Source organism: Salvelinus namaycush, chromosome 20 (genome assembly GCF_016432855.1).
Source record: "Salvelinus namaycush isolate Seneca chromosome 20, SaNama_1.0, whole genome shotgun sequence".
In the NCBI taxonomy this organism is placed as follows: Eukaryota; Metazoa; Chordata; class Actinopteri; order Salmoniformes; family Salmonidae; genus Salvelinus; species Salvelinus namaycush.
Window position 1 is genome coordinate 44,817,667 of NC_052326.1, and position 27,651 is coordinate 44,845,317.

General features: G+C 44.2%; 1 protein-coding gene across 1 annotated transcript in view; it reads left to right on the top strand.

Moving 5' to 3' along the window:
* Positions 1 to 27,651, top strand: part of LOC120065401 (pleckstrin homology domain-containing family G member 4B-like) — a 73,976-nt gene that overhangs the window by 5,647 nt on the left and 40,678 nt on the right. The window contains exons 2-5 of the mRNA XM_039016385.1: positions 21,904 to 22,101; positions 23,089 to 24,688; positions 25,912 to 26,118; positions 26,300 to 26,423. Coding sequence (XP_038872313.1) covers positions 21,904 to 22,101; positions 23,089 to 24,688; positions 25,912 to 26,118; positions 26,300 to 26,423 — 2,129 coding nt within the window. The remainder of the gene's footprint in view (positions 1 to 21,903; positions 22,102 to 23,088; positions 24,689 to 25,911; positions 26,119 to 26,299; positions 26,424 to 27,651) is intronic.

A 27,651-nucleotide genomic window follows, 5' to 3' on the forward strand; every position in this document is an offset into this window, starting at 1 on the left:
ATACAGCAGGCCAAATCCATTTGCTAGCAACACAACATACAAGACTTTGCTAAAGCTAGATAGATGGATGGATGGATGGATGGATGGATGGATGGATGGATGGATGGATGGATGGATGGATGGATGGATGGATGGATGGATGGATGGATGGATGGATGGATGGATGGATGGATGGATGGATGGATGGATGGATGGATGGATGGATGGATGGATGGATGGATGGATGGATGGGTGGGTGGATGCATGCAGGGACTTGTCTTGTTGGGGGCCTTCTTTATTAGGCGGGTTCAGCTTTAAAGGATTTAAAATGGCTTAGTTAAATTGTGTGCCCCTTTGCCAAAGCCTTGAGCCGTGGTTTACAACAGGGCCTCAGACAAAGACAGTACTGTCCCAACAACCAACGAGAGTAGCGCTCTCCTGAAGAATTAGAGGAAAAAGAGAAAGAAAGGAGGGGGTGGGGGAACATGCTGGGAACAGGGAAAGAGTTGTTGCATGTTGGAAGCTTCTTATACCTTAAAGCAGTTTGTTCTTAGTTTATTTGCAAATGTGCTGCCCACGTATTATACATGTGTTCGCTGAAACAAGTATCCTGCCCATTTACTGTATATCGTACTGTCCTAAGTTGCTCTAAATGCTGATACATGAGGGATACGGCACAAGTGACACAAAGTGCATAACTCGAAAATGAGCCATACGCCCCGAGTAGGGCTCCCGAGTTGCGCAGCAGTCTAAAGCAAAGCATCTCAGTGCTAGAGGTGTCACTACAGACCCTGGTTCAATTCCAGGCTGTATCACAACTGGCTGTGATTGGGAGTCCCATAGGTCAGTGCACAATTGGCCCAGCATCGGCCAGGGTAGGCCATCATTGTAAATAATAATTTGTTTTTAACTGACTTGCCTGGTTAAAGAAATTAAATAAATTGAAACTGGAATTGCGTTTCAGTTATTTGATCTCTCTAACGGTTATTTTAGCTTTCGCTTGTTTTGGGAACAATGTGGAATTGTCCTGCCCACCACCTTGTGTCCACACAGACATAATAATGTGGTTTTGGGGAGATGTGTCGTCTGGGATTTGCTGTCTACCTGTCTGTCTGGCCAGACGAGCATGATGAGTCACTAGAGTTTACCAACGGGTCACTGCTCTTTCTCTAAAACCACAAACCATCACTTCTAATCAAAGGTGACATTCCTTGGAGCATTGCAGAGTTTATAGCCTACTTTCCCTGCGTAGTGGTTAGGGTTGCGGTCTTTGGCCCAGAGGGGCTATTGACTTGCCTGTCCATCCCTCACAAGGGTTTGTGGAAAAATGTGAGGATTAGTTCTTGAAATCATGAGCCCATGGTATGTCGCACAAAGGAATAGTGGGTCATTTGGTTGGAGGTCAGAGATGATCTTTACGCTAAGCACATTTGCATTTGTTTTACACGCCTTTAAGCTTTTGACCTTGCTGCTGATTACAGGGTTCAAACACTGCCAGTCTACACATAGCGTGACACACACCTTGACAGGTTGTTTACATAGCCGATGAAATCCAAGAGCAGTCCTGCCTTCGTTGACCAGTGCCTAAGGCAGTAGAAGGAGGGAGGGAGGGAGAGGGAGAGCGAAAGAAAGAGTAGGTAGAGTGGGGGGGGGGGGGGTAGAGAGAGAGAGAGGAGGTAGGTAGAGAGAGAGAGGGGGTAGGTGGAGAGAGAGAAAGAAAGAGAAGGTAGAGTGGGGGGGTAGGTAGAGCGAGAGAGAGAGGGGGTAGGTTGTGAGAGAGAGAGGGGTTAGATAGAGAGGGGGTAGGTAGAGAGAGAGAGAGGGGGTAGGTAGAGAGAGAGAGAGGGGGTAGGTAGGTAGAGTGAGAAAGAAAGAGTAGGTAGAGTGGGGGGGTAGGTAGAGAGAGAGAGAGGGGGTAGGTAGGTAGAGTGAGAAAGAAAGAGTAGGTAGAGTGGGGGGGTAGGTAGAGCGAGAGAGAGGGGGTAGGTAGAGAGAGAAAGAAAGAGTAGGTAGAGTGGGGGGGGGTAGGTAGAGCGAGAGAGAGAGAGGGGGTAGGGAGAGAGAGAGAGGGGTTAGATAGAGAGGGGGTGGGTAGAGCAAGAGAGAGGGGGTAGGTAGAGAGAGAGAGAGAGGGGTTAGATAGAGAGGGGGTAGGTAGAGCGAGAGAGAGGGGGTAGGTAGAGAGAGAGGGGGTAGGTATAGAGAGAGAAAGAAAGAGTAGGTAGAGTGAGGGGGTAGGTAGAGAGAGAGAGAGGGGGTAGGTAGAGAGAGAGAAAGAAAGAGTAGGTAGAGTGGGGGGGTAGGTAGAGCGAGAGAGAGGGGGTAGGTAGAGAGAGAAAGAAAGAGTATGTAGAGTGGGAGAGAGGGGGTAGAGCGAGAGAGAGGGGGTAGGTAGAGAGAGAGAGAGGGGGTAGGTAGAGAGAGAGAAAGAAAAGGTGGGTAGAGTGAGGGGGTAGGTAGAGAGAGAGAGGGGGTAGGTAGAGAGAGGGGGGTAGGTAGAGAGAGAGAGAGGGGGTAGGTAGAGAGAGAGAAAGGAAAGGTGGGTAGAGTGAGGGGGTAGGTAGAGAGAGAGAGGGGGGGTAGGTAGAGAAGAGAGAGGGGGTAGTTAGAGAAGAGAGAGGGGTAGGTAGAGAGAGAGAGGGGGGGTAGGTAGAGAAGAGGGGGGGGTAGTTAGAGAAGAGGGAGGGGTAGGTAGAGAGAGAGAGAGGGGGTAGGTAGAGAGAGAGAGGGTAGGTAGAGAGAGAGAGAGGGTAGGTAGAGTGGGGGGGTAAGTAGAGAAGAGAGAGGGGGTAGGTAGAGAGAGAGAAAGAAAGAAAGAAAGAAAGAAAGAAAGAAAGAAAGAAAGAAAGAAAGAAAGAAAGAAAGAAAGAAAGAAAGAAAGAAAGAAAGAAAGAGTAGGTAGAGTGAGGGGGTAGGTAGAGAGAGAGAGGGGGTAGGTAGAGAGAGAGAGAGGGGGTAGATAGAGAGAGAGGGGGGTAGGTAGAGAGAGAGAGAGGGGGTAGATAGAGAGAGAGGGGGTAGGTAGAGAGAGAGAGAGGGGGTAGGTAGAGAGAGAGAGAGAGGGGGTAGGTAGAGAGAGAGAGAGGGTAGGTAGAGTGGGGGGGTAAGTAGAGAAGAGAGAGGGGTGGTAGGTAGAGAGAGAGAGAGGGGGGGTAGGTAGAGAGAGAGAGAGGGGGTAGATAGAGAGAGAGGGGGGTAGGTAGAGAGAGAGAGAGGGGGTAGGTAGAGAGAGAGGGGGTAGATAGAGAGAGAGGGGGGTAGGTAGAGAGAGAGAGAGGGGGTAGGTAGAGAGAGAGAGAGGGGGTAGATAGAGAGAGAGGGGTAGGTAGAGAGAGAGAGAGGGGGTAGGTAGAGAGAGAGAGAGGGGGTAGATAGAGAGAGAGGGGGGGAGGTAGAGAGAGAGAGAGGGGGTAGGTAGAGAGAGAGAGAGGGGGTAGGTAGAGAGAGAGAGAGGGTAGGTAGAGTGGGGGGGTAAGTAGAGAAGAGAGAGGGGGGGTAGGTAGAGAGAGAGAGAGGGGGTAGGTAGAGAACGAGAGAGGGGGTAGGTAGAGAGAGAGAGAGAGGGGGTAGGTAGAGAGAGAGAGAGGGGGTAGGTAGAGAGAGAGAGAGGGGGTAGATAGAGAGAGAGGGGGGGAGGTAGAGAGAGAGAGAGGGGGTAGGTAGAGAGAGAGAGGGGGTAGGTAGAGAGAGAGAGAGGGTAGGTAGAGTGGGGGGGTAAGTAGAGAAGAGAGAGGGGGGTAGGTAGAGAGAGAGAGAGGGGGTAGGTAGAGAACGAGAGAGGGGGGAGATAGAGAGAGAGGGGGGAGGTAGAGAGAGAGAGAGGGGGTAGGTAGAGAGAGAGAGAGGGGGTAGGTAGAGAGAGAGAGAGGGTAGGTAGAGTGGGGGGGTAAGTAGAGAAGAGAGAGGGGGGGTAGGTAGAGAGAGAGAGAGGGGGTAGGTAGAGAACGAGAGAGGGGGTAGGTAGAGAGAGAGAGAGAGGGGGTAGGTAGAGAGAGAGAGAGAGGGGTTAGATAGAGAGGGGGTAGGTAGAGCGAGAGAGAGGGGATAGGTAGAGAGAGAGGGGGTAGGTAGAGAGAGAGAAAGAAAGAGTAGGTAGAGTGAGGGGGTAGGTAGAGAGAGAGAGAGGGGGTAGGTAGAGAGAGAGAAAGAAAGAGTAGGTAGAGTGGGGGGGTAGGTAGAGCGAGAGAGAGGGGTAGGTAGAGAGAGAAAGAAAGAGTAGGTAGAGTGGGGGGGGTAGGTAGAGCGAGAGAGAGGGGGTAGGTAGAGAGAGAGAGAGGGGGTAGGTAGAGAGAGAGAAAGAAAAGGTGGGTAGAGTGAGGGGGTAGGTAGAGAGAGAGAGGGGGTAGGTAGAGAGAGGGGGGTAGGTAGAGAGAGAGAGAGAGAGGCTGTAGGTAGAGAGAGAGAGAGGGGGTAGGTAGAGAGAGTGAAAGGAAAGGTGGGTAGAGTGAGGGGGTAGGTAGAGAGAGAGAGGGGGGGTAGGTAGAGAAGAGAGAGGGGGTAGTTAGAGAAGAGAGAGGGGTAGGTAGAGAGAGAGAGGGGGGGTAGGTAGAGAGAGAGAGAGGGGGTAGGTAGAGAGAGAGAGGGGGTAGGTAGAGAGAGAGAGGGGGGGTAGGAAGAGAGAGAGAGAGGGGTTAGGTAGAGAGAGAGAGAGGGGGTAGGTAGAGAGAGAGAAAGGGGGTAGGTAGAGAGAGAGAGAGAGGGGGTAGGTAGAGAGAGAGAGAGAGGGGGTAGGAAGAGAGAGAGAGGGGGGGTAGGTAGAGAGAGAGAGAGAGGGGGTAGGTAGAGAGAGAGGGGGTAGGTAGAGAGAGAGAGAAAGGGGGTAGGTAGAGAGAGAGAGAGAGGGGGTAGGAAGAGAGAGAGAGAGGGGTTAGGTAGAGAGAGAGAGAGGGGGTAGGTAGAGAGAGAGGGGGTAGGTAGAGAGAGAGAGAGAGGGGGTAGGTAGAGAGAGGGGGTAGGTAGAGTGAGAGAAAGAAAGAGTAGGTAGAGTGAGGGGGTAGGTAGAGCGAGAGAGAGGGGGTAGGTAGAGAGAGAGAGGGGGGGTAGGTAGAGAGAGAGAGGGGGGGTAGGAAGAGAGAGAGAGAGGGGGTAGGTAGAGAGAGAGAGAGGGGGGAGGTAGAGAGAGAGAAAGGGGGTAGGTAGAGTGGGGGGTTAGGTAGAGAGAGAGAGAGGGGGTAGGTAGAGAGAGAGAGAAGGGGTAGGTAGAGCGAGAGAGAGGGGGTAGGTAGAGTGGGGGGGTAGGTAGAGAGAGAGAGGGGTAATTAGAGAGAGAGGGGGGTAGGTAGAGAGAGAGAGATAGATAGAGGGTAGGTAGAGAGAGAGGGGGTAGGTAGAGAGAGAGAGGGGGGGGTAGGTAGAGAGAGAGAGAGGTGGTAGGTAGAGAGAGAGAGAGAGGGGGTAGGTAGAGAGAGAGAAAGAAAGAGTAGGTAGAGTGAGGGGGTAGGTAGAGAGAGAGAGGGGGTAGGTAGAGAGAGAGAGAGGGGGTAGGTAGAGAGAGAGAGAAGGGGTAGGTAGAGCGAGAGAGAGGGGGTAGGTAGAGTGGGGGGGTAGGTAGAGAGAGAGAGGGGTAATTAGAGAGAGAGGGGGGTAGGTAGAGAGAGAGAGAGAGATAGATAGAGGGTAGGTAGAGAGAGAGGGGGTAGGTAGAGAGAGAGAGAGGGGGGTAGGTAGAGAGAGAGAGAGGGGTTAGGTAGAGAGAGAGAGAGGGGGTAGGTAGAGAGAGAGAGAGGGGGTAGGTAGAGAGAGAGAGAGGGGGTAGGGAGAGAGAGAGAGAGGGGGTAGGTAGAGAGAGAGAAAGAAAGAGTAGGTAGAGTGAGGGGGTAGGTAGAGAGAGAGAGGGGGGGTAGGTAGAGAGAGAGAGAGGGGGTAGGTAGAGAGAGAGAAAGAAAGAGTAGGTAGAGTGAGGGGGTAGGTAGAGAGAGAGAGGGGGGGTAGGTAGAGAGAGAGAGGGGGTAGGTAGAGAGAGAGAGAAGGGGTAGGTAGAGCGAGAGAGAGGGGGTAGGTAGAGTGGGGGGGTAGGTAGAGAGAGAGAGGGGTAATTAGAGAGAGAGGGGGGTAGGTAGAGAGAGAGAGAGAGAGAGATAGATAGAGGGTAGGTAGAGAGAGAGGGGGTAGGTAGAGAGAGAGAGAGGGGGTAGGTAGGTAGAGAGAGAGGGAGGGTAGGTAGAGAGAAGGAGAGGGTAGGTAGAGAGAAGGAGAGGGTAGGTAGAGAGAAGGAGAGGGAGGGTAGGTAGAGAGAAGGAGAGGGTAGGTAGAGAGAGAGAGAGGGGGTAGGTAGAGAGAGAGAGAGAGAGAGGGGACTATAATATGAGCTGTGTTCGAATACCCATACTAACATACTGTATACTACTGTACATACTTAATGAGTATATACTACATACTATATGCACAATATATCTGTAAGCATATCGAAATTGGACGATATTAGCTAAAAATGCCAACATCGGCATCGGCCCGATTTCTAGTTTAACACCGATGTGCAAACTGGATGTCAAAGCTGACGTGCATACCTGTATAACATAGGTAGATGACGTAATGACACCACGAAAAATATAGCGCTACACGTGCAACACAGCATTACTAAGCTAGCCCACAATGTCTGCTGTGTGTATCGAGCAGTCAACAAGTCGAGCAGTCATTTGAAAGAGTAAGAGTTTCAGCGAGACAACTCAAAAGCTCAATCCATTAACGGCAAGATAATGGAATTCATTGCCCTTGACAATCAACCGTTCTCTGTCGTGGATGATGTTGGCTTTCGCCGACTGGTCGAGCACCTTGAGCCCCGGTACACACTAAGTAGGTGCTATTTTTCAGATGTTGCCCCACCTGGAGTTGCACAGTATTGTTGAAATGCATATCCATTAGCTACTTGCTATGGGCGTCACTGATATTAGCTTCATGACTGACATTTGGACCAGCGACGTCAGCCCCATGAGCATGCTGAGTCTGACAGCGCAGTGGGTCGATGAGGATTTCGTACTGAGGAAAGCTGTATTGCATGCTCAAGAATGTACTGGTTCTTATACGGCTGCTGCTTTTTCAATGGTATTTGAGAACATGTTTCAAACTTGGAAACATGAACACTCCTAGCTCCATTCGAACAACTGTCTCGAGAAATAAGCTCAACTGACAATGCTTGACATGTATGATGAAATCCTGGTTGAGACTGAACAAATGAACAACGAAATATCGCAGCAAGTAAGTGAAAAAAATAGGTTTTGATTATGTTTTACTGGAAATTGGGACATACTTAAATGCCAACAAAATAACTTGGTCAGTGTGTGTGTCTTTCAACTATTTAACTGTACTAGAACGCTTTAAAGGTGGCAAAAATGTTAAATATCGGTTATCGGTATCAGTATTGTTTTTTTTTTGGCAAGGAAAATATTGGATCATATCGGTCATATCGGTGCATCCCTACTACATCATTTCAGTTGAGCGTACCAGAGCTTCGCCTGTCTATCGGAAGTTGATGCTGTTGCTTTGCAACCTCTTGCTAGCTTGTTAGCATAACAAATGACTAGCTAAACATTTTATGATTTCAGATGTGTTCGTAAATTCAATCTGTAGTGCCAGAGTGTGCTCTGGGCCTTCATAAATTCAGAGTGTTGTCCGATTGTCCGGTCTAAATTCAGAGCGTTGTCCGATTGTCTGGTCTAAATTCAGAGCGTTATCCGATTGTCCGGTCTAAATTCAGAGCGTTATCCGATTGTCCGGTCTAAATTCAGAGCGTTATCCGATTGTCCGGTCTAAATTCAGAGCGTTATCCGATTGTCCGGTCTAAATTCAGAGCGTTATCCGATTGTCCGGTCTAAATTCAGAGCGTTATCCGATTGTCCGGTCTAAATTCAGAGCGTTGTCCGATTGTCCGGTCTAAATTCAGAGCGTTGTCCGATTGTCCGGTCTAAATTCAGAGCGTTGTCCGATTGTCCGGTCTAAATTCAGAGCGTTGTCCGATTGTCCGGTCTAAATTCAGAGCGTTATCCGATTGTCCGGTCTAAATTCAGAGCGTTATCCGATTGTCCGGTCTAAATTCAGAGCGTTGTCCGATTGTCCGGTCTAAATTCAGAGCGTCGTCCGATTGTCCGGTCTAAATTCAGAGCGTCGTCCGATTGTCCGGTCTAAATTCAGAGCGTCGTCCGATTGTCCGGTCTAAATTCAGAGCGTCGTCCGATTGTCCGGTCTAAATTCAGAGCGTCGTCCGATTGTCCGGTCTAAATTCAGAGCGTTGTCCGATTGTCCGGTCTAAATTCAGAGCGTTGTCCGATTGTCCGGTCTAAATTCAGAGCGTTGTCCGATTGTCCGGTCTAAATTCAGAGCGTTATCCGATTGTCCGGTCTAAATTCAGAGCGTTATCCGATTGTCCGGTCTAAATTCAGAGCGTTATCCGATTGTCCGGTCTAAATTCAGAGCGTTATCCGATTGTCCGGTCTAAATTCAGAGCGTTGTCCGATTGTCCGGTCTAAATTCAGAGCGTTATCCGATTGTCCGGTCTAAATTCAGAGCGTTGTCCGATTGTCCGGTCTAAATTCAGAGCGTTATCCGATTGTCCGGTCTAAATTCAGAGCGTTATCCGATTGTCCGGTCTAAATTCAGAGCGTTATCCGATTGTCCGGTCTAAATTCAGAGCGTTATCCGATTGTCCGGTCTAAATTCAGAGCGTTATCCGATTGTCCGGTCTAAATTCACAGCGTTATCCGATTGTCCGGTCTAAATTCAGAGCGTTTCGCTCTCGGTGCGTTCAGTGCGCACACTGGACACTCTGGCCGAGGAGTAGGGTTGATCCGAGCATTCAATGGCAATCAAGCACCCAAGCTAACTGGCTAACATTGGCTAGCTACTTCCAGACACAAATGAGAGAACACCTCACTCTGACCATTTTACTCGCCCTAGCAGAGCTGGTTAGGCTGTTTTCATGTTATCCAGAGCATTGGTGACTGTAACTGTGCTGCTGGCAACAATTTAATTATGCTTTTTTCCCCAACGTTTACTGACACCGGCCATATTCAACGGGTGTTGTCGAGTGTTCGTAAATTCATTAGTTATTCTGCGCGAGAGTGCTCTGAAATCGGAGTAGATTGACAGAATTAACAATGTTACTTGATACGCACAACGACTATACCACTTAGCTAAGAATGATGTGAATAATCAAGTAAAAAAGTTGGGTAGTTAGTTAGATATCAGATAGTTAATATACTGCCTGGCAAGTTAGATGTATTAGTAGCCAACTAAAATTAGGTAACTAAAGTTAGCTAACATACCGGTAAAGTACATACTGTTGTAATGCTATGCGGTTTGTAAGGATAGCATAGCTAACAAATTGTCAGCCAACATAACGTGTAACATAACTTATTTGAAAAGTCATTACTTTATTACATTGCTCAACATTTTCTGAAACATTTGTCATAATTAGTTAAAGCACTGAATTTGTATCCGCTCTCGTACGACTTCGGTTGCCATTTTCTTAAAATCTGAAAAGTTATGAAGCCACGCCCATTTTCTGAAGAATTGCATTGTGGGCCCTAAAAGAACGGAAATAGTGTCCACTGCATGTATACTTAGTATTTTGGCGAACTTAGTATGACATCCGGGAACTTTTGGCATACTAACCATTTCCATACTATGACTAATAAGCATACTATATACTGAATTCACATCACAAATAGTACGGTTAGTGCAGTTAGTATGAGTATTCAAACACAGCTTAACTCTTCAGTGCTTACCTCAGTGAAATACCCAGGGGACATCCCTCTGATAGACAGGACAAAGACCCACCCATCACGACAGATGCCACAGCAGAGAACAGACAATCCATGTCAAACAATGACCTTTGATTGAAAGGCTTCAAGAGTGTGTTGAATAGGGTTAAACCTCTGGATACACAGGACAATAGATGCCAGATGGAAAACCCCAGGATGTCTCACACACACACACACACACACACACACACACACACACACACACACACACACACACACACACACACACACACACACACACACACACACACACACACACACACACACACACACACACACACACACACACACACAGCAGGACTTACTTGAGTGGGCGGCAGGGTAGGCGGTACTGGAATGTTGCTGTCAGCTGGATTCAGAAGTAGTCTACTGTCTGTGTGGACTAGGGGGAATCCCAATAGTGTAATGTGCTTTCCTCTCCCTGTCTCCTCTCCTTTGTTTGCACTGGTCTGAAAGCATTAGATAGGTGAAAGTAATGTGGTAGATGCCCAACAAGGATTTGCTTACACCAGCTCAGTAATATCAGTGCAGGTAAAGGAGCCGAGAAGAGGAGGCTAATACCTCCTATTGAGATACATCCTCCATTATAATGCTTGTGGATTCAAGTTTGATTAAATATTTTGCTCTGGGTCTGGGTCCCTAACCCTATTCATTTTAGTTTTTTATATATGGAAATAGAGCTAGATACAGAAATATACTGTAGAGCTGTTATGTGTTGTCACAAGGATGTGGGGCAATGATAGTGCAAGGGTGAAAATGGGAGTTAACCAAATTGTTATAAGCCAGAAGTAATTTTAGTGAGAGAAAGCGCTGAAATACAAAGCAATAGCATCAATAATACTGAAAACAATGCAACAAACTAATTAATCCTCACCTTTCCCCTACACTATGGTATGGGGGTCGTTGAGGTCAAAAGGATTTTCAAACGGGTTTCTTATTTTTCATAATCTGTTTTTGTTGCTGAGTTGTTTATACCATCACATTTCATTTAATCACAAATCATCAGATATTTGATTAAGAGGGCTGACAAGTTGCTATGAGCCTGGCCAATGCTTAGCATGTAGTCAGAGGCCCATCTGAGACACGGCTCCTTTATGCAAATACCGGACCCATCTGCCATCAAAGACAGTGTTTTCCCTGGGAAGAAGTCATGCTGAACTGTGCACGGCCCCAGCCTGTTTGGCATGTCATGCTGGCAGTTGGTCAAGTGTAATGGGATACAAAAGAACTCATAACACCAGACTTCCTTCCTCCACTCACTTTACTTGGCTTAAAGAGGCATTCTGAACTGGATCCAGCTGCGGAGCTATGTTTACTGTAGCTCAACGGGGTCCCACTCACCAGAATATATCACCATCCAAGCCACCCATGAGGTGGAATGAGTCAGGGTGAGAGGCAAAATGTCCAATGAGTTCAGCCTGTCTGGATTGAAAATGTACCTTGTCAGGATTTGGTCATTTTAGCCAGGTGTGAAGTTAATGAAAAGAGGCAGCCATTTAAGGTTATATTTCATTTTTAGCTTTATTTAACTAGGCAAGTCAGTTAAGAATAAATTCTTATTAACAATGACGGCCTACCATGGCCAAACCCGGACGGCGCTGAGCCAATTGTGCGCCGCCCTATGGGACTCCCAATCACGGCCAGATGTGATACAGCCTGGACGTGGCGGTCAATGTGCCTGCTAGCTTCTACTAGCTAGCTTCATTCATTGACAACACAGAGTTGGAATTTATGTAATATTATTTTATAGGTCCGTAATAAACCATTTATAAGGTATTTAGGTAACACATTACTAGACACCCAGTGTCATAACACATTATGACACGGTCATAACCATGTCATAATATGTCATAACAGCTGACATAACTTGTCATCACATCTCATAATATGGTCACTAGTCTCAACGTCAACAGTGAAGAGGCGACTCCGGGATTCTGGCCTTCTAGGCAGAGTTCCTCTGTCCAGTGTCTGTGTTCTTTTGCCCATCTTAATATATATTTTTTTATTCGTCAGTCTGAGATATGGCTTTTTCTTTGCAACTCTGCCTAGAAGACCAGCATCCCGGAGTCGCCTCTTCACTGTTGACGTTGAGACTGGTGTTTTGTGGGTACTATTTAATGAAGCTGCCAGTTGAGGACTTGTGAGGCGTCTGTTTCTCAAACTAGACACTAATGTATTTGTCCTCTTGCTCAGTTGTGCACCGGGGCCTCCCACTCGTCTTTCTATTCTGCTTAGAGACAGTTTGCGCTGTTCTGTGAAGGGAGTAGTACACAGCGTTGTACGAGATCTTCAATTTCTTGGAATAGCCTTAATTTCTCAGAACAAGAATAGTCTGACAAGTTTCAGAAGAAAGTACTTTGTTTCTGGCCATTTTGAACCTGTAATCGAACCCACAAATGCTGCTTCTCCAGATACTCAACTAGTCTACAGTTTTCAGTTTTCAGCTGTACTAACATAATTGCAAAAGGGTTTTCTAATGATCAATTAGCCTATTAAAATGATAAACTTGGATGAGCTAACACAACGTGCCATTGGAACACAGGAGTGATGGTTGCTGATAATGGGCCTCTGTACGCCTATGTAGATATTTCATGAAAAATCTGCTGTTTCCAGCTACTATATTTATTTACAACATTACAATGTCTACACTGTATTTCTGATCAATTTGATGTTATTTTTTAATGGACAAAAATGAAGATTTTCTTTCAAAAACTAGGAAATTTCATAGTGACCCCAAACTTTTGAACAGTAGTGCATGTATTTATTTAATCATATTTTAAATTACTTTTAGAAAATACACTTTATGACACGGTCAAGAAGCATTATGACCATCCTGTGTCACTTAGACTAAGAAAATACACTTTATTACGCTGTTAAAGAAACACTATGACCATCATAATAATATAAGCCAGATAGGCCTATCACGTACATTCCCTTATGTCAGTCATCAGTCAAAAAGAGGGTGTCTTGTCCTGCTCCTGAAATCTGCTCCTGCATTCATACCAGTCATTGGCAACAGAGCATTGGGGTAAGTTCATGTCTGACATCAGTGTGTGCAAAAATATAAACGCACCATGTAAAGTGTTGGTCCCATGTTTCTTGAGCTGAAATAAAAAATCCCAGAAATGTTCTGTACACACAGATATCTTATTTCTCAAATTATGTGCACAAATTTGTTTACATCCCTATAAGTGAGCATTTCTTCTTTGCCAAGATAATTCATCCACCTGACAGGTGTGGCATATCATATTCGTCTGAGGAGGGGTGCTGAGGAGTATTTCTGTCTGTAATAAAGCCCTTTTCTTGGGAAAAACAAAATCATTCAAAAATTGTTGAATGTTGCATTTATAACTTAATGACTCCAACCTAAGTGTATGTAAACTTCCGACTTAACTGTATATATACTGTACACAGTACCAGTCAAAAGTTTGGACACACCGATTTATTCAAGGGTTTTTTCCTTATTTGTACTATTTTCTACATTGTAAAACAATAGTGAAGACATCATCAAAACTATGAAATTACACATATGGAATCATTAACATTAAGTAACCAAAAAAGCAATAAACAAATCAAAATATATTTTATATTTGAGATTCTTCAAAGTAGCCACCCATTCGCCTTGATGACAGCTTTGCACACTCTTGGCATTCTCTCAACCAGCTTCCCTGGAATGCTTTTCCAACAGTCTTGAAGGAGTTCCCACATATGCTGAGCCCCTGTTTGCTGCTTTTCCTTCACTCTGCGATCCAACTCATCCCAAAACATCTCAATTGGGTTGAGGTCAGGTGATTGTGGAGGCCAGGTCATCTGATGCAGCACTCCATCACTCTCCTGCTTGGTCAAATAGCCTTTACACAGCCTGGGGGTGTTTTGTGTCATTGTCCTGTTGAAAAACAAATGATAGTCCCACTAAGCGCAAACCTGATGGGATGGTGTATTGCTGCCCGAACACTGTGGTAGCCATGCTGGTTAAGTGTGCCTTGAATTCTAAATAAATCACAGAGTGTCACCTGCAAAGCACCCCCACACCATCACACCTCCTCCTCCATGCTTCATGGTGGGAACCACACATGTGGAGATCATCCGTTCACCTACTCTCCGTCTCACAAAGACACGTCAGTTGGAACCAAAAATCTCACATTTGGACTCAAGGACAAATTTGACCAAAGGACAGATTTCCACAGGTCTAATGTCCATTGCTTGTGTTTCTTGGCCCAAGCAAGTATCTTCTTCTTATTGGTGTCCTTTAGTAGTGGGTTCTTTGCAGCATTTCGACCATGAAGGCCTGATTCACCCAGTATCCTCTGAACGGTTGACGATGAGATGTGTGTTTCTTGAACTCTTTGAAGCATTATTTGAGCTGCAATTTGTGAGGCTGGTAACACTAATGAACTTATTATCTGCAGCAGAGGTTACTCTGGGTCTTCCTTTCCTCATGAGAGCCAGTTTCATCATAGCGCTTGATGGTTGTTGTGACTGCACTTGAAGTGTTTCAGATTGACTGACCTTCACGTCTTAAAGCAATGATGGACTGTTGTTTCTCTTTGCTTATTCAAGCTGTTCTTGCCATAATATGGACTTGGTCTTTTACCAAATAGGGCTTTCTGTATACCACCCCTATCTTGTCACAATACAACTGATTGGCTCAAACGCATTAAGAAGGAAAGAAATGCCACGAATTAACTTTTAACAAGGCACACCTGTTAATTGAAACATATTCCAGGTGACTACCTCATGAAGCTGGTTGAGATAATGCCAAGAGTGTGCAAAGCTGTCATCAAGGCAAAGGGTGGCTACTTTGAAGAATCTCAAATATAAAATATATTTTGATTTGTTTAACACTTTTTTGTTGCTATATGATTCCATATGTGTTATTTCATAGTTTTGATGTCTTCGCTATTATCCTACAATGTAGAAAATAGTAAAAATAAAGAAAAACTCTTGAATGAGTTGGTGAGTCCAAATTTTCACTAGTACTGTATGTATAACATAAACATACCATTGACACGTAGGTTATGGTGTAATGGAATGTTTTGCCTTGTGTGATTGGTTTAGTGGGTTTTGACACTTATGTAGGTGTCATAACCAGCCATAAAATAACTACCGTAGTAGGTTTTGTGGGTTTTTCCACTCTATGTACAGTAGGTGTCATTAACAGCCATAGAATAACGCAGTTTATGTCACAACAGGTCTAAATATATGTGTCATGACAGTTATGACCATATTATAACAGGTTATTACAAGTTATGTCAGCTGTTATGACATATTGTGACATGGTTATGACTGTGTCATAACGTGTTATGACGCTTGGTGTCGAGTAAAGTATTGCCAGTTTTTATCAAGTCTGTGTTCACCATTTATGAATCATTACTCCCACATCTATAAACCATTTACTTATCAATAGTAGTCATTTTGCAGCCCCTAATCTAACTAGCTAACAAGTGATTTTGGGCACTGATAAACAGCGTGTAGCTTGTGCGTTATTTACAATAGTTTGACAGCTGCAGATGATGATGTTGTAGACATGTTATTGTTCTCAGAAATCAGCCCTGAGCAACTTCCCAACTCAATAGACTGTATGCAGACTAGTTTTACATGCACATTTTTTAAACTTGAGAAATACTACACCAAACACCTTACCTGGATGTAAAATTGTGCTACTAACGTCTAAATTATTTACAGATTTCTTGATTTTATCATAGATTATTTCTAACTATTTTAAGGAAGTGTGCGAGGAAGTGGGGGGGAAGTGGCTATGTTGTTGCTACGGTGACCCAGGAGGGAACAACAACAGTACCTACCAGGGCATGATATGCAAACATAACACACCCACATCAAACTACACCCCCAAGACAGCTCTCGTTTGGCTTCAGTCATGGCCGCTAGCATTTCTTAATGAGCAGTCTTAAAAACGAGGCCAAATCAGGAACTGCAGTGGACGTTTAAAGCCGCAGTCTATAGTTTTATTTCTGGTAAAAAGTATTGATCTCAGCAGGGTTGAATGGGAAGGCCTTTGCGAGATTACTGATACACCGATTTGCTAATTGTTTTAAACGCACGTGTGTCTTGTTTGTCTAAATTTTTGCTTAATTTTGTCCTGAGCCCATAGGGGACAAATAATGGATAGACTGTCTAGAAGCAAATATAGAACAATGTGCTGGCTCAGTCTGGTATACCTTCAGAGTACTTTTTTATTGAACATGGCGCTAAGTCTAGGTCAGAACTCATTCTTGAATGATGACTCATTCACAGCTGTTATACATTAACATCTGATGACCGGCCTCAAAGGCAGTTCTGTTCTTCAACTCCTGATGTATTGTGACAGATGTGCACAATTAGCAGAAATAAGCATTCTTTTCAGTTGAGTACGAAATCTTTCTAACAGACACAAAGATTTAATGTAATTAGGTAACTATCAATGGAGGTTCAATACAACCATAAGTTTTATTATTGTATTTTTTTATCCACGTCCTGTTGGTGTAATGTACTAATAATGTGAGCACAACTGCAAAGCCATACCTCGACCTACATGAACATAATGGTCAAAGTAAAACCTTGATTATATCCTGTAGAACAGTGTTTTTTAGATGATTCCTGAGGGACAGACTCATTTTTGTTTGAGCCCAGCACTAACAAACCTAATCCAACTAATCAGGAGCTTGGCGATTATTATTTGAAACAGGTGTTAGTTCTAGGCTACAACAAAACATTTGAGCACCATGCAGGAATGGATTGAGAAATGCTTCTGTATAATCCACAGTGTGTTTTGCTCATGAGGGAAATGCATTAGCAGGTTATCATACATTAGCATTTAGCATATCTTTTGAGTCATCTGGCATATATTAGCATAGCATATGTTAGCGTATCTCTCCCTCAGCCAGTGTGAGGCCTTTGAAGATGTTGGAGGCCTGTTTACCCTAGACCTCCCAGTGGCCTTGGCTAAGCCAGAGAGCTAAATCAGGTCAAGTCTAAAAACAGTCATTGCGGGATTGGAGATCAACACAGAGGGGAACTTTGAACCGACTGTGAGAGCTAGCATGCTTTTTCTGCATCTCTGTGCTGAGATATCCTATCCAATCCAATATACAGTACACTGTGCAAGTATGAAACATGGACCAAAGCTGCCAACTGACTGTGCAAAATATGCGAGTTCTCTCTCAGTCCTAGACAAAGCCAATAGCATATTCAAGTCAAATACACATGACAGGCCTACAGACCTAAAGCTCAGCTGCATTCAGATGAAATAGGAATCCAGTCTTGAAAATCCATGGAATTTCCAGGTAACTGTTTTCAGGTAGCATGTTCACGAATCCTCACAAAAACCAACAATTATGCTGCGTTTACACAGGCAGCCCAATTCTAATACTTTTTTCACTAATTGGTATTTTGATCAATCAGATCAGCTCTGAAAAAGATCTGATGTGAAAAGATGTTATTATGTAATAACAATTATGTTATTGGTCAAAGAACCAATTAGTGGGAAAGCAGATCAGAATTGGGCTGCATGTGTAAATCCATAGCAATCCAAATAGTAAATGAGTGTCACGATCGTCGTTAGGTGAAAGAGAGGACCAAGGCGCAGCGTGATATAAATACATCTTCTTTTTAATAGAAGAAGGAACGAACACGAACACTAATACAAACTAGACAAAACAACAAACGACCGTGAAGCTAACAAACGATAGTGCAGACACAAGCAACTAACGTCAAGACATAGACAAAAACACACAAACATCCCCCATGTCACACCCTGACCTAACTAAAAATAATAAAGAAAACAAAGATAACTAAGGCCAGGGCGTGACAATGAGCTACGTAAATCTGACCAATTGTGTCCAACTGTCTGAAAACAATTAGTCAGATTTATGTAGCTCATCCCCAATCACATCATGTTATTCTATATTCTGATTGGTCCTTGAATCCATAGGAAGCCCATTTGTAAAAAGGATATGGGCTACATGTTTGATAATGAAGAAGCATTTCTCCAATAGCAAGCATTTCGCTACACCCGCAAGAACATCTGCTAAATATGTGTATGAGACCAATAAAATGTGATTTCATTTGATTTAAATAGATGAATATCCTTCTCTTCAGTTTGCTCCTCTTCCTTGGTTGGAGAAGGAGTGTTCCTTTCACAATATTCAACAAAATGATCAGTCTTTGGCTTTTTGGATATGTCTAGACTTCTAAAGGCTTAACAATATTCAAAGCATCTGTCAACGATCTACACAAAATACTCTGTCAAAGTGGAAGAAAAATTCTAACATTTGTAAAATAAGAATGAAAAATAAAACACTAATATACTATATCTCGATTAGATATATATTCAACCCGTGTAGTGGAGGGTATACACACTTATTTTTCAGTAGGCATTACATATACTCACTTCTTAATCCCCACGATGCGTATCAAAGTAGCCATATCAATTAATAAGGCGGGTAGCAAAGATTAGAATGTTTAGCTTAAAATGTTGATAAACTATTATTTCTTCACATTTTAGGCGCAGCAATGTGCACACAGGCATTAGGCTACACGCACATGTTCCAAAAAACAGTTTGCGGATAAACACTGTTCTGAAATGCACAACACACATGCAAGCAGTTTCATGGACAGATATGGAAATATCCATTCGAAATTTAGAAAGTGGGGCGATCTAAAGATGCAACAACTATCATGGGTTGCTAATATGACTAGGATAGTGACTTTGGCTGCTAGACAATGAAAGAAAGTTGAAAGAAAACCAATAGAACAAGAGAATGCATAATGAGGAAGTTTTTATAAAATAATTGCCTCCACGTTTCTATGGTGCGATTTTGGCTATAGGCTACTTTGAAGCAAGGTGAGACATGCCTCATAATATGAAGAAAATCTTCCAGGTTTCAAACAAGGAACAGGAACAATATAGTGATGCTAATGATAGGCCTAACCGGCTTCTGGCAGGTGGAAAGGCTTTCCCAAAAACCTTCTCTATTAACTGTTAACTAGCTACAAAGTAGCCTATTCCTACCTGGCAGAATGATATCATGTAGCTTTGGCCTGGTGTTTTAGGTTATTGTCCTGCTGAAAGGTGAGTTCATCTCCCAGTGTCTGGTGAAAAGCAGACTGAACCAGGTTTTCCTCTAGGATTTTGCCTGTGATTAGCTCCATTTGTTTCTTTTTTATCCTGAAAAACTCTCTGGTCCTTAACGATTACAAGCGTACCCATAACATGATGCAGCCACCACTATGCTTTAAAATATGTAGGGTGATACTCAGTAGTGTAGAGTGTTGGATTTGACCCAAACATAACACTTTGTATTCAGGACAAAAAGTTTATTGCTTTGCCACATTTTCTGCAGTATTACTTTAGTGCCTTGTCGCAAACAGAATGAATGTTTTGGAATATTTTTATTCTGTACAAGTTTTCTTCTTTTCACTCTGTTAATTAGGTTAGTACTGTGGAGTAACTACAATGTTGTTGATCCATCCTAAGTTTTCTCCTATCACAGCCATTAAACTCTGTAACAGTTTTAAAGTCACCATTGGTCTCCTGAGAGGTTTTCATTCCTCTCCGGTAACTGAGTTAGGAAGGATGCCTGTATATTTGTAGTGACGGTGTATTGATACACCATCCAACGTGTAATTAATACATTCACCATGCTCAAAGGGATATTTATTCAATGTCAGGTTTTCTTTTTTTTACCCATCTACCAATAGGTGCCTTTCTTTGCAAAGCATTGGAAAACCACCCTGGTCTTCGTGATTGAATCTGTTTGAAATTCACTGCTCTACTAACGAATCTTACAGATAATTGTATTTGTTGGGTACAGGGATGAAGTAGTCATTCAAAAATCATGTTAAACACTATTATTGCACACAGAGTGAGTCCATCCAGCTTCTTCTGTGACTTGTTAAGCAAATTTGTACTCCTGAACTTATTTAGGCTTGCCATATGAAAGGGGTTGAATACTTATTGACTCTAGATATTTCAGCTTTTCATTTTTATTCATTTGAGGATAAAACAATTCTAAACATAATTCCACTTTGACGTTATGTGATATCATGTGTAGGCCAGTGACAACAAATGTCATTCCCACAAAAAATCACATTTTAAGTTCAGGCTGTAACACAACAAAATGTGCATGAAGTTAAGGGGTGTGAATACTTTCTGAAGGCACTGTATATGTGTAGAGTTAGAGAAATCAATGCGTATGTCCATATCAGTGTCACAGAACCTAAAGGGACATTACACTCCAAAATCAAACCTTTTTCCGATGTTTTTCAACATTGTGGAACTGAAATTATTTTGACATTTGATTAATAAATACGACTGTTAATACCAATTCTTGGTATACAGTCTGAAACAAAGCACTGCAAAAACTTGGTAAGTTTCCTTACAAGCCAGAATGTTGAATAAAATTCAGCTGGTCGACCTTTGAGGCAAAATACCCAAAGAAATTATTACTTACCCTAGTTTTTAGAGCACTGGCGCTGGAGTTGAAATGTCGATCACCTGGCACATGCACAAAACCATGTAAACACCTGCAAGACTTCGGTGCATGTACTTCCGTCTTGTGTACGTGCCTTAGGTTATGCACAAACACATCTTGATTGCCACACACCGAAACCTACATTTTGAAGTCAGTTTAATAATACTTTTGTCCCAAATTTCGACCAGCTGAAGGACGAACTCCACAGTATATCGTCAGAGTAAGTTCAAAGATAATTTTATTCAACATTTGTGATAGACAAGGGATGTTTAAGTGTTTTTCTATCTAAATGTGCATGGCTATGCTGTACACCAGTAGTTCCCAAACTTTTTGAGTTAATGTACTGTACTGCAACTGAATTTTGCTCTGCCTGGAGTACCCCTGAAGTACCCCCTCATGTGCATTTTACCAGTATGCTGGTAAATGAGTCTTCTCAAGTACCGTCTGTGGATAGGCCAAGTACCCGCAGGGGTCCTAGTACCCCTGGTTGCGAACCACTGCTGTACACAATGGAAAGCATCCCCACATTCGGGACTACTTGACAGTATGCTACTTTTTCAGGTGGGACAATGTCTAACAAAGTTTGATTTTGGCGTGCAACATCCCTTTTAAACTCCCCCGATTGCTTCTGTGTGTTTTGTTTGTACTATTCTACACAGGTGGTCCAAGGAGCAGTACGCAGAGTGCAACCCTGGATAAATGTGGCCTAGTTCTTATTGCCGTGACTATCTAAAACACACATATGTAGCATAGCATATACTGTATGTAGTAAAACTACCCTCATGCCTGATGTTAGTGCACAACGGTGTCCGTTTACACAACTTCTTTTCTATGGGGACCTGTGATGTGAAGGAGACCATACATTTCTTTGTTCTCTCACTCAGACCACGACTCTTCCCCTGCTTGAAGAGTACCAGCTTAAATTAGGTGCATTTTGGAAGGACATGAAACACAGAGCTAAGCATATCCAGAGCATGCCAAAGGCTTTCTGATTAGTTTAGTTCCCCACTCAAACAAAAACCTTGATCTTCCAAAACGTCTGTTTTTAATTTCCCTGAAACTAAAAATGAAGTCAGAGAGTGAAATTATTACATTTTAGAGGAATGTTTTGGTTTTGGGGCATTGTTCCTTCTTTGCAGCGTTCCAATCACGTTTTGAGGATGTTGATGATTATTCTGAATATGAAGACACAACTAGAGGCTACAATGCCCCTAAAATTATATCCATACAGTTTACTTCAATGTTCAACATTTTTGGGTTGCTGACTCTAAAGTGATATTGCTTTGAGGCATTCCAGAGGGCCCAGCGCAGGAGTAAAAGCCAAGAAAGATATCTGTCCTGTGGCTTTACGTTTACAGATTATCTATCTTTTTGGACTTTCTACGGTTATGTGGACTTTCTTCAAACAAACCGGCGCTGTCAACACTAGTGGAGGTCAAAATATACACTCACCTCTGAAACTATTCACATACACACATACGCGCGCACACACAGAAACACAGGCACACACACACACCAATTGCTGCAATGAAAAGGGTCAGGGTACAATTGCATTATTATTCACTCTTTGGTCATGCGTTCCAATCTTATATGAAAGTGAAATGAAATGAATTTGATGTTTGAACTTGTTGATGTGGAAGTTGACTTGAAACTAAAACATTCCTCTATCACTCTCACTCACTCTCTCTCCTCACTAGAATCCAGAATCCCTGGACTCGTCCATTCAGAGTGCCCTGTCGGCCCTGTTCCCGCCCTTCGAGGCCACAGCGCCCACCGTCCTCAGTCAGCTGTTCAGGACCATCGAGGAGCGATACCGCGGTGATGCGCTGCACTGCCTGCTGGACTTTCTCATCCCGTCCAAACACCTCCTGGAGATCGTGCAGCAGGCGGCTTGTGTGAGTACACACACACACACACACACACACACACACACACACACACACACACACACACACACACACACACACACACACACACACACACACACACACACACACACACACACACACACACACACACACGTACATAGATACCCATACAACCAAATGCATATATACACACTCACTCACACACACATTGACACACAAAAACACACACACCTCTCTATCTCTCTCAGACAGACACACACACACAGAGAGAGAGAATAGATCGAGCAACTTGACTGTAACAGTAAAACTGCAAAGGTTTACAACTGAGGTTCTAGCTGTACCTCAGCAAAAAGAGATCAACAAAAGGTTTACTTGTCCATCAGGGGATACATCCAAGCTGTTCTTTATGCTTCATCAATCCCGAATTCTATTATTTTCTGTGGTTGCTAGACAGACACGCAACTGAGCTGACATCGCTCAGCAAAGGATTATATTGTATTGTTTTTATTGTACAAAAAAAAAAGTCTAGAATACCAGGCATTTGTCTTATTGGAGGCTCAATAACAGTCTGGTGTAGGCCAGAATCAGTTTTCCATAACCACAGCTCAGTAGTATACTGACATAAAGGTGAATTTGAGGTGAAATGAATGGTGAATCTATCCTTCCCTCATTGCATTCCAGTCTGTCAAATGCAATTTAAAGTAGACATAAGCCTGATTTGTTTTGGATTCTAGTCTCCTCACATGGCACATGTTACATAGCTTAAGTGCACCCCTAGTGGGCACCCCGGAAATTTAAATGATGGATCATTTAATATTTTTTCTTCTAGTCCAGCATTAACACACCTGATTAAACTAATCAAGGGTGTTGATAATTGGTTGAGTTTCGCTGGTGCTGGGCTGGAACAAAAAAGTGCAGTCCTACCGCAGGACTAATGACGAAAAAATACTGACCTAAGAAATCGTAAATCCATGCAACTTACCCCCTCTCCAACCTCTCCCTTCCTCTCCCCAGGCTGCGTACTCGGATGTGCTTTTCCGTTGTGAGGGCTGGCCCCTATGCCTCCGCGACAGGACCGTGATCCAGCTGGCCTCGCTCAACCCTCTTCTGCTGCGCCCCGGAGACTTTTACCTGCAGGTGGAGCCCTTTGGAGAACAGGCAGCCCGCATCGTTCTCAAAAGTCTCTTGGAGGAGGGCTGCCGTGAGGTGGAGGAGACCCCCATCCCCGAGACCTCTTACCCGTGCATCTTCACCCTTGACTGGCTGAGGGAGGTGAACGACGGCCGTCATGGCACCCCGCTGTCCCGCTGCCTGCTTTCCACCGACCAGGGAGTGATGAAGGTGCCCTGGGCACAAGTGGCCATTCCAGAGTTTCTGGACAAGCCCAAGACGATCACTACACCAAGTGTTATCCGTGACGTTCCGTTTGAGCCGATGCCGTTGCAGATTCCCTCCTCTTCCGACTCTACTTCTTCCGCCCTTTCCCTAGAGACCATGATCCTTCCTGCCAGGGATGGGATCTCTGTGTCTTTGAGACTCATGGATGGTACCTCGAAACTAATCAAGGGGGACCATGAAAAACCCATTCCCAAACCGCGTGCCAAACCACTAGTCAAGCCTGTAGGCTGGGTGTCGCCTAACACCTGGGACACCAGCCGGAACTACCGCGGGGTCGAAGGTGACTACGTGGATTTAGTGGAGTTCGCCAAGGAGAAAGAGTCTCTTACGGGATGCAATAAGACTCCCAACTCTTCTACTCCCCCTTTGTTCAAACCAGTCAGGCCCCCTCCCCCTGTACCGCTCATGAACAGCACCCCCTGTGGGCGCACCCTCAGATTTTCAGAAGAGCCTTGCATGCCATGCAGCCAGAGGAGGCTAGGTCAGGGGTCTAGTGAGCAGGAACTAAAATGCAGGTACAGGGACTCCTACCTGGCAGCTCTGCGCAACCCAGTTCCCTTTGAAAGGGGGAGTGTAGGTCTGCTAGATGCTCTGGAGGAGTCTGGCCCCTGTGAAGGGGAGGAGATGGGCTTCAGGGGTCACGCCAGAGGTCCGGGTCAGGACCCCGGGGAGTGCTGTAACCACTATAAGGAGTCTATTGTAGGTCACGAGCCACACCAACATGGACACTTCGGTAAGGAATCCCCATTGGACCTAAATCACATACCACACAAATCCATCGAACCTGCCATAACTCACAAACCAGGAAAAAATACTAAAGAAATTCAAATAATCCATAAACTGTGCCAAGGGGAACCCTATCTTCAGACACACCACATGGCCCATCAAACGGGACCTGACTCAAAGGTAGCGTTACCTCCGGCAATCTCTCACCCGGTCATGGTTGATGCATTCGAGTGTGACTACACCTCCAAACCAATTTGGAACCCAGAGGCGGTGAAAACCATTGGTAAACACAAAACCAAGCCCAGGTCACTGTCCACCGTGTCTGAGAAGGCCAGAGGAAGTCCTCTGGTCCATAAACTGAACTACAGGAGCCACAGTGACATCTGCCCAGAGATGATTCCCCCCAGTTCCCAGGTGGTGCAATGTAAAAAAGGCACGGCCTTTGGCCCGATGTCCCCCAAGCTGGACAGGCAGCAGTCTGCCAAGAAAGGTAATAGTGACTATGTACAGCATCCATATTAGAACGTCTCTCATTTGTCAGATGACATTTCCTCAGTTATCAGTTTTCAGATGAAACAACTGCCAGTTTCGTCTGACAGCTGAGTGACTTCAACATATGAATGCCGTAACTGTGACCACTATGAGAACTAACCGTTTAATAACATGTTTAAAGGGACGTTGAGGTTGTTTGGGATAACAACAGATTTAGAATTAAATGAGCCTATACTTGCATTGAGTTGGCAATGAATTGAATCCTAGATACAGTGTCAGTAGATTTTTACTGCTCTGCTATTGTATGAGATTAATGTTTTGTATTTGTCGAGGGTCGAAATACACACAGACACACAGAATTGCAACATTTAGGCTATTGTATTGTTGTGCCACATTCAGCATACTGTCCTGCTTCATAAAAAGTGCATGTTTCAAATGGACACTGAAACCATCTCTGTGTACACCAACTAATTTAAACTCAACATTGACCCTTTTTACTGAAGAGAGTGTGCTGTGTCAAATGTCAGAGGATGCCATAAAGAGGCTCCCTATGATGTAGGGGTCCGGAGTGAATATGATGTTCCTGGGGGGGATTCCATTTCCCCCTCCCCTGCTCTCTGGTCTGTTCTCATTGGCAGAATGGCTGTAATCACTTCATTCCAGATATCAAGGGAGAAGGACAGAAATAGCTCTTATAAGGCTGTACTCTGAGAAGGGGCCATTAGGCCAGTGTCCATTGGCTATGGTAGTAAACATGACATTCCTTTAATGGAGAGAAACAGTTCCTGTTCCCTAAGCACTCACAAGGGCCCTAACAAGGACACTCATAGGACTGTCAGTGAGCTAGGGAAGAAGGACAGTGCACTGTCCCCATTTCTTATTACATACTTCCTCCCTACACCCTCACAAGGGTACTTAGAGGTCTGGAGACATGTTAGTCAGAGACTATTGGACTGGTGAGGGAGAGGGAGCACAGACAAGCCTTTGTTGGCTCTGGAAGAAGTTAGAATGCTAGAAATCAAAGCCAGGCTTAACAGCCTCAAAGTGTTTGGCTACAAGGAGAGAGCAAGTCCAATGTCAGATTTTTTTTTCTCGAAACAATTTGACCAGGAAGACTTTACAGTAGAGCTTTGTTCTTCAACCCTGTGTGTTTCACAAACCGTGTCTATCTTCCTGGTTAAATTGAAATTCATATGATCTGTCATTTCTTTTCACCACAAGATCCCCAGCCTGGCAAAGTTGAAACGCGGGCTATTGCACCCTCCAACAGACCTGACACCAAACCCCAGAGCCCAAAAACGAAGCCCTCGGCGCCCCCCATCAAACCCCCCTCCCCCGTATCCAGTTCTCCTCCATCTCCCTCCACCCAACACTCCATTTTCAGAAGCATCAGCGGCCTGCTTCACCTGGGCATTGTCAGTCTGCCAGGTACAGTGTTTGTTCTGCATTGCGTTTAGTGTTATCCAGTGTTGTCCAATAACAAACACTCATTTTCGTTTTCAGTTGTAAAACGTGTTGCTACGATCTGCCCTTATGAATACGACCCTGGTCCACACTTTTCTCCATCTAACCTCTCCATGACACCCGCTCTTGTCTCCTCATCCTCCAGGGAGCAGAGACAGGGTGGGCAGGGCCGTGCTGGAGGTCCATGGGGACAGGCAGGGCTGGACATCTCCTCTGCTGTCCGCCCATGAGGTGTGCAAAGTGCTACTCTACCTCCACTCCATCCCCAGGTAACACCAATCAATCCCTAATCATCTTCGGTGATAGTTCAACGGAGTTTACTGTATGTGATTTTGTATAGGGTGTAGGTGATCAACTAGTCTGGTCTGCCCTTACCTTACTATAATATACAGTCCTTCATGTGTTGTGTCCTTTTACTAGACATTGAAAACACATTGTGTGAGATGACTTACGAAATGAATGACATGGAAATGTGTATTTTACATTGTTTGGAAATAATTTAAGTGACCCTCTCAGCACTTTCTAGTGCAAGTTGTCAAAACATCCCAGTCATGGATTTTTGGTTATATTTTTTAACCAAAGGGGGGCAGTAAAACATTACTGTACATGTCTCATACACATGCCTAGTGCTTGGGCCCTATTTGAATACTCTATTAATGCATCCTTCCTTCTTTACTTCCTTCCTTCCTTCCTTGAAGTAATCACTGACCTGACATCGTTTGTGGACTCTACATTTACATTTTTGTCATTTATAAGACGCTCTTATCCAGAGAGACTTACAGTGCATTCATCTTACAGTAAGATAGCTTTTTTTTAATTAATTTTTAACCTTTATTTAACTAGGCAAGTCAGTTAATTAAAATGACAGCCTACCAAAAGGCAAAAGACCTCCTGCGGGGACGGGGGCTCGGATAAAATAAATAAGTAAATAAAAAAATAACATAGAAATATAGGACAAAACACACATCACGACAAGAGAGACAAAACAACACTACATAAAGAGAGACCTAAGACAACAACATAGCAAGGCAGCAACACATGACAACACAGCATGGTAGCAACTATAGCTAGGTGAGACAACCACATGTCACAGTCGTAGTAAGTACATTTTTTGTCAATAAAGAAGCTATCAGCAATGTCGGTGCTAGTAGTGCATGTTTTTATTTCATTTTTTAAATCGTCTAGCTTTACCCCCAGCTGACATGGTCTCGGAGCTGGGACTATTTAAAAGCCAAATGTCCTCATAATACACATTTTACAGTCTAATCTGTTTACATAGCTTTAATAAAGGACACACTTTGAAGTTCAAGGTGACGGCTGCCTGGTTAAACAGATAGGCACTTTAATGTTGTTGCCTTTGTGTCTCTCATTTAACCCTTTATGATGCATCTAATCCTGACAAACCACAATGACTGCCAACTGTCTGGTATGCATGCTTTTAAAGAACAGGGGGAAGGTGGGGGCTTGAGTGGAGGTACTCTCTCTGTGTGTGAGAGC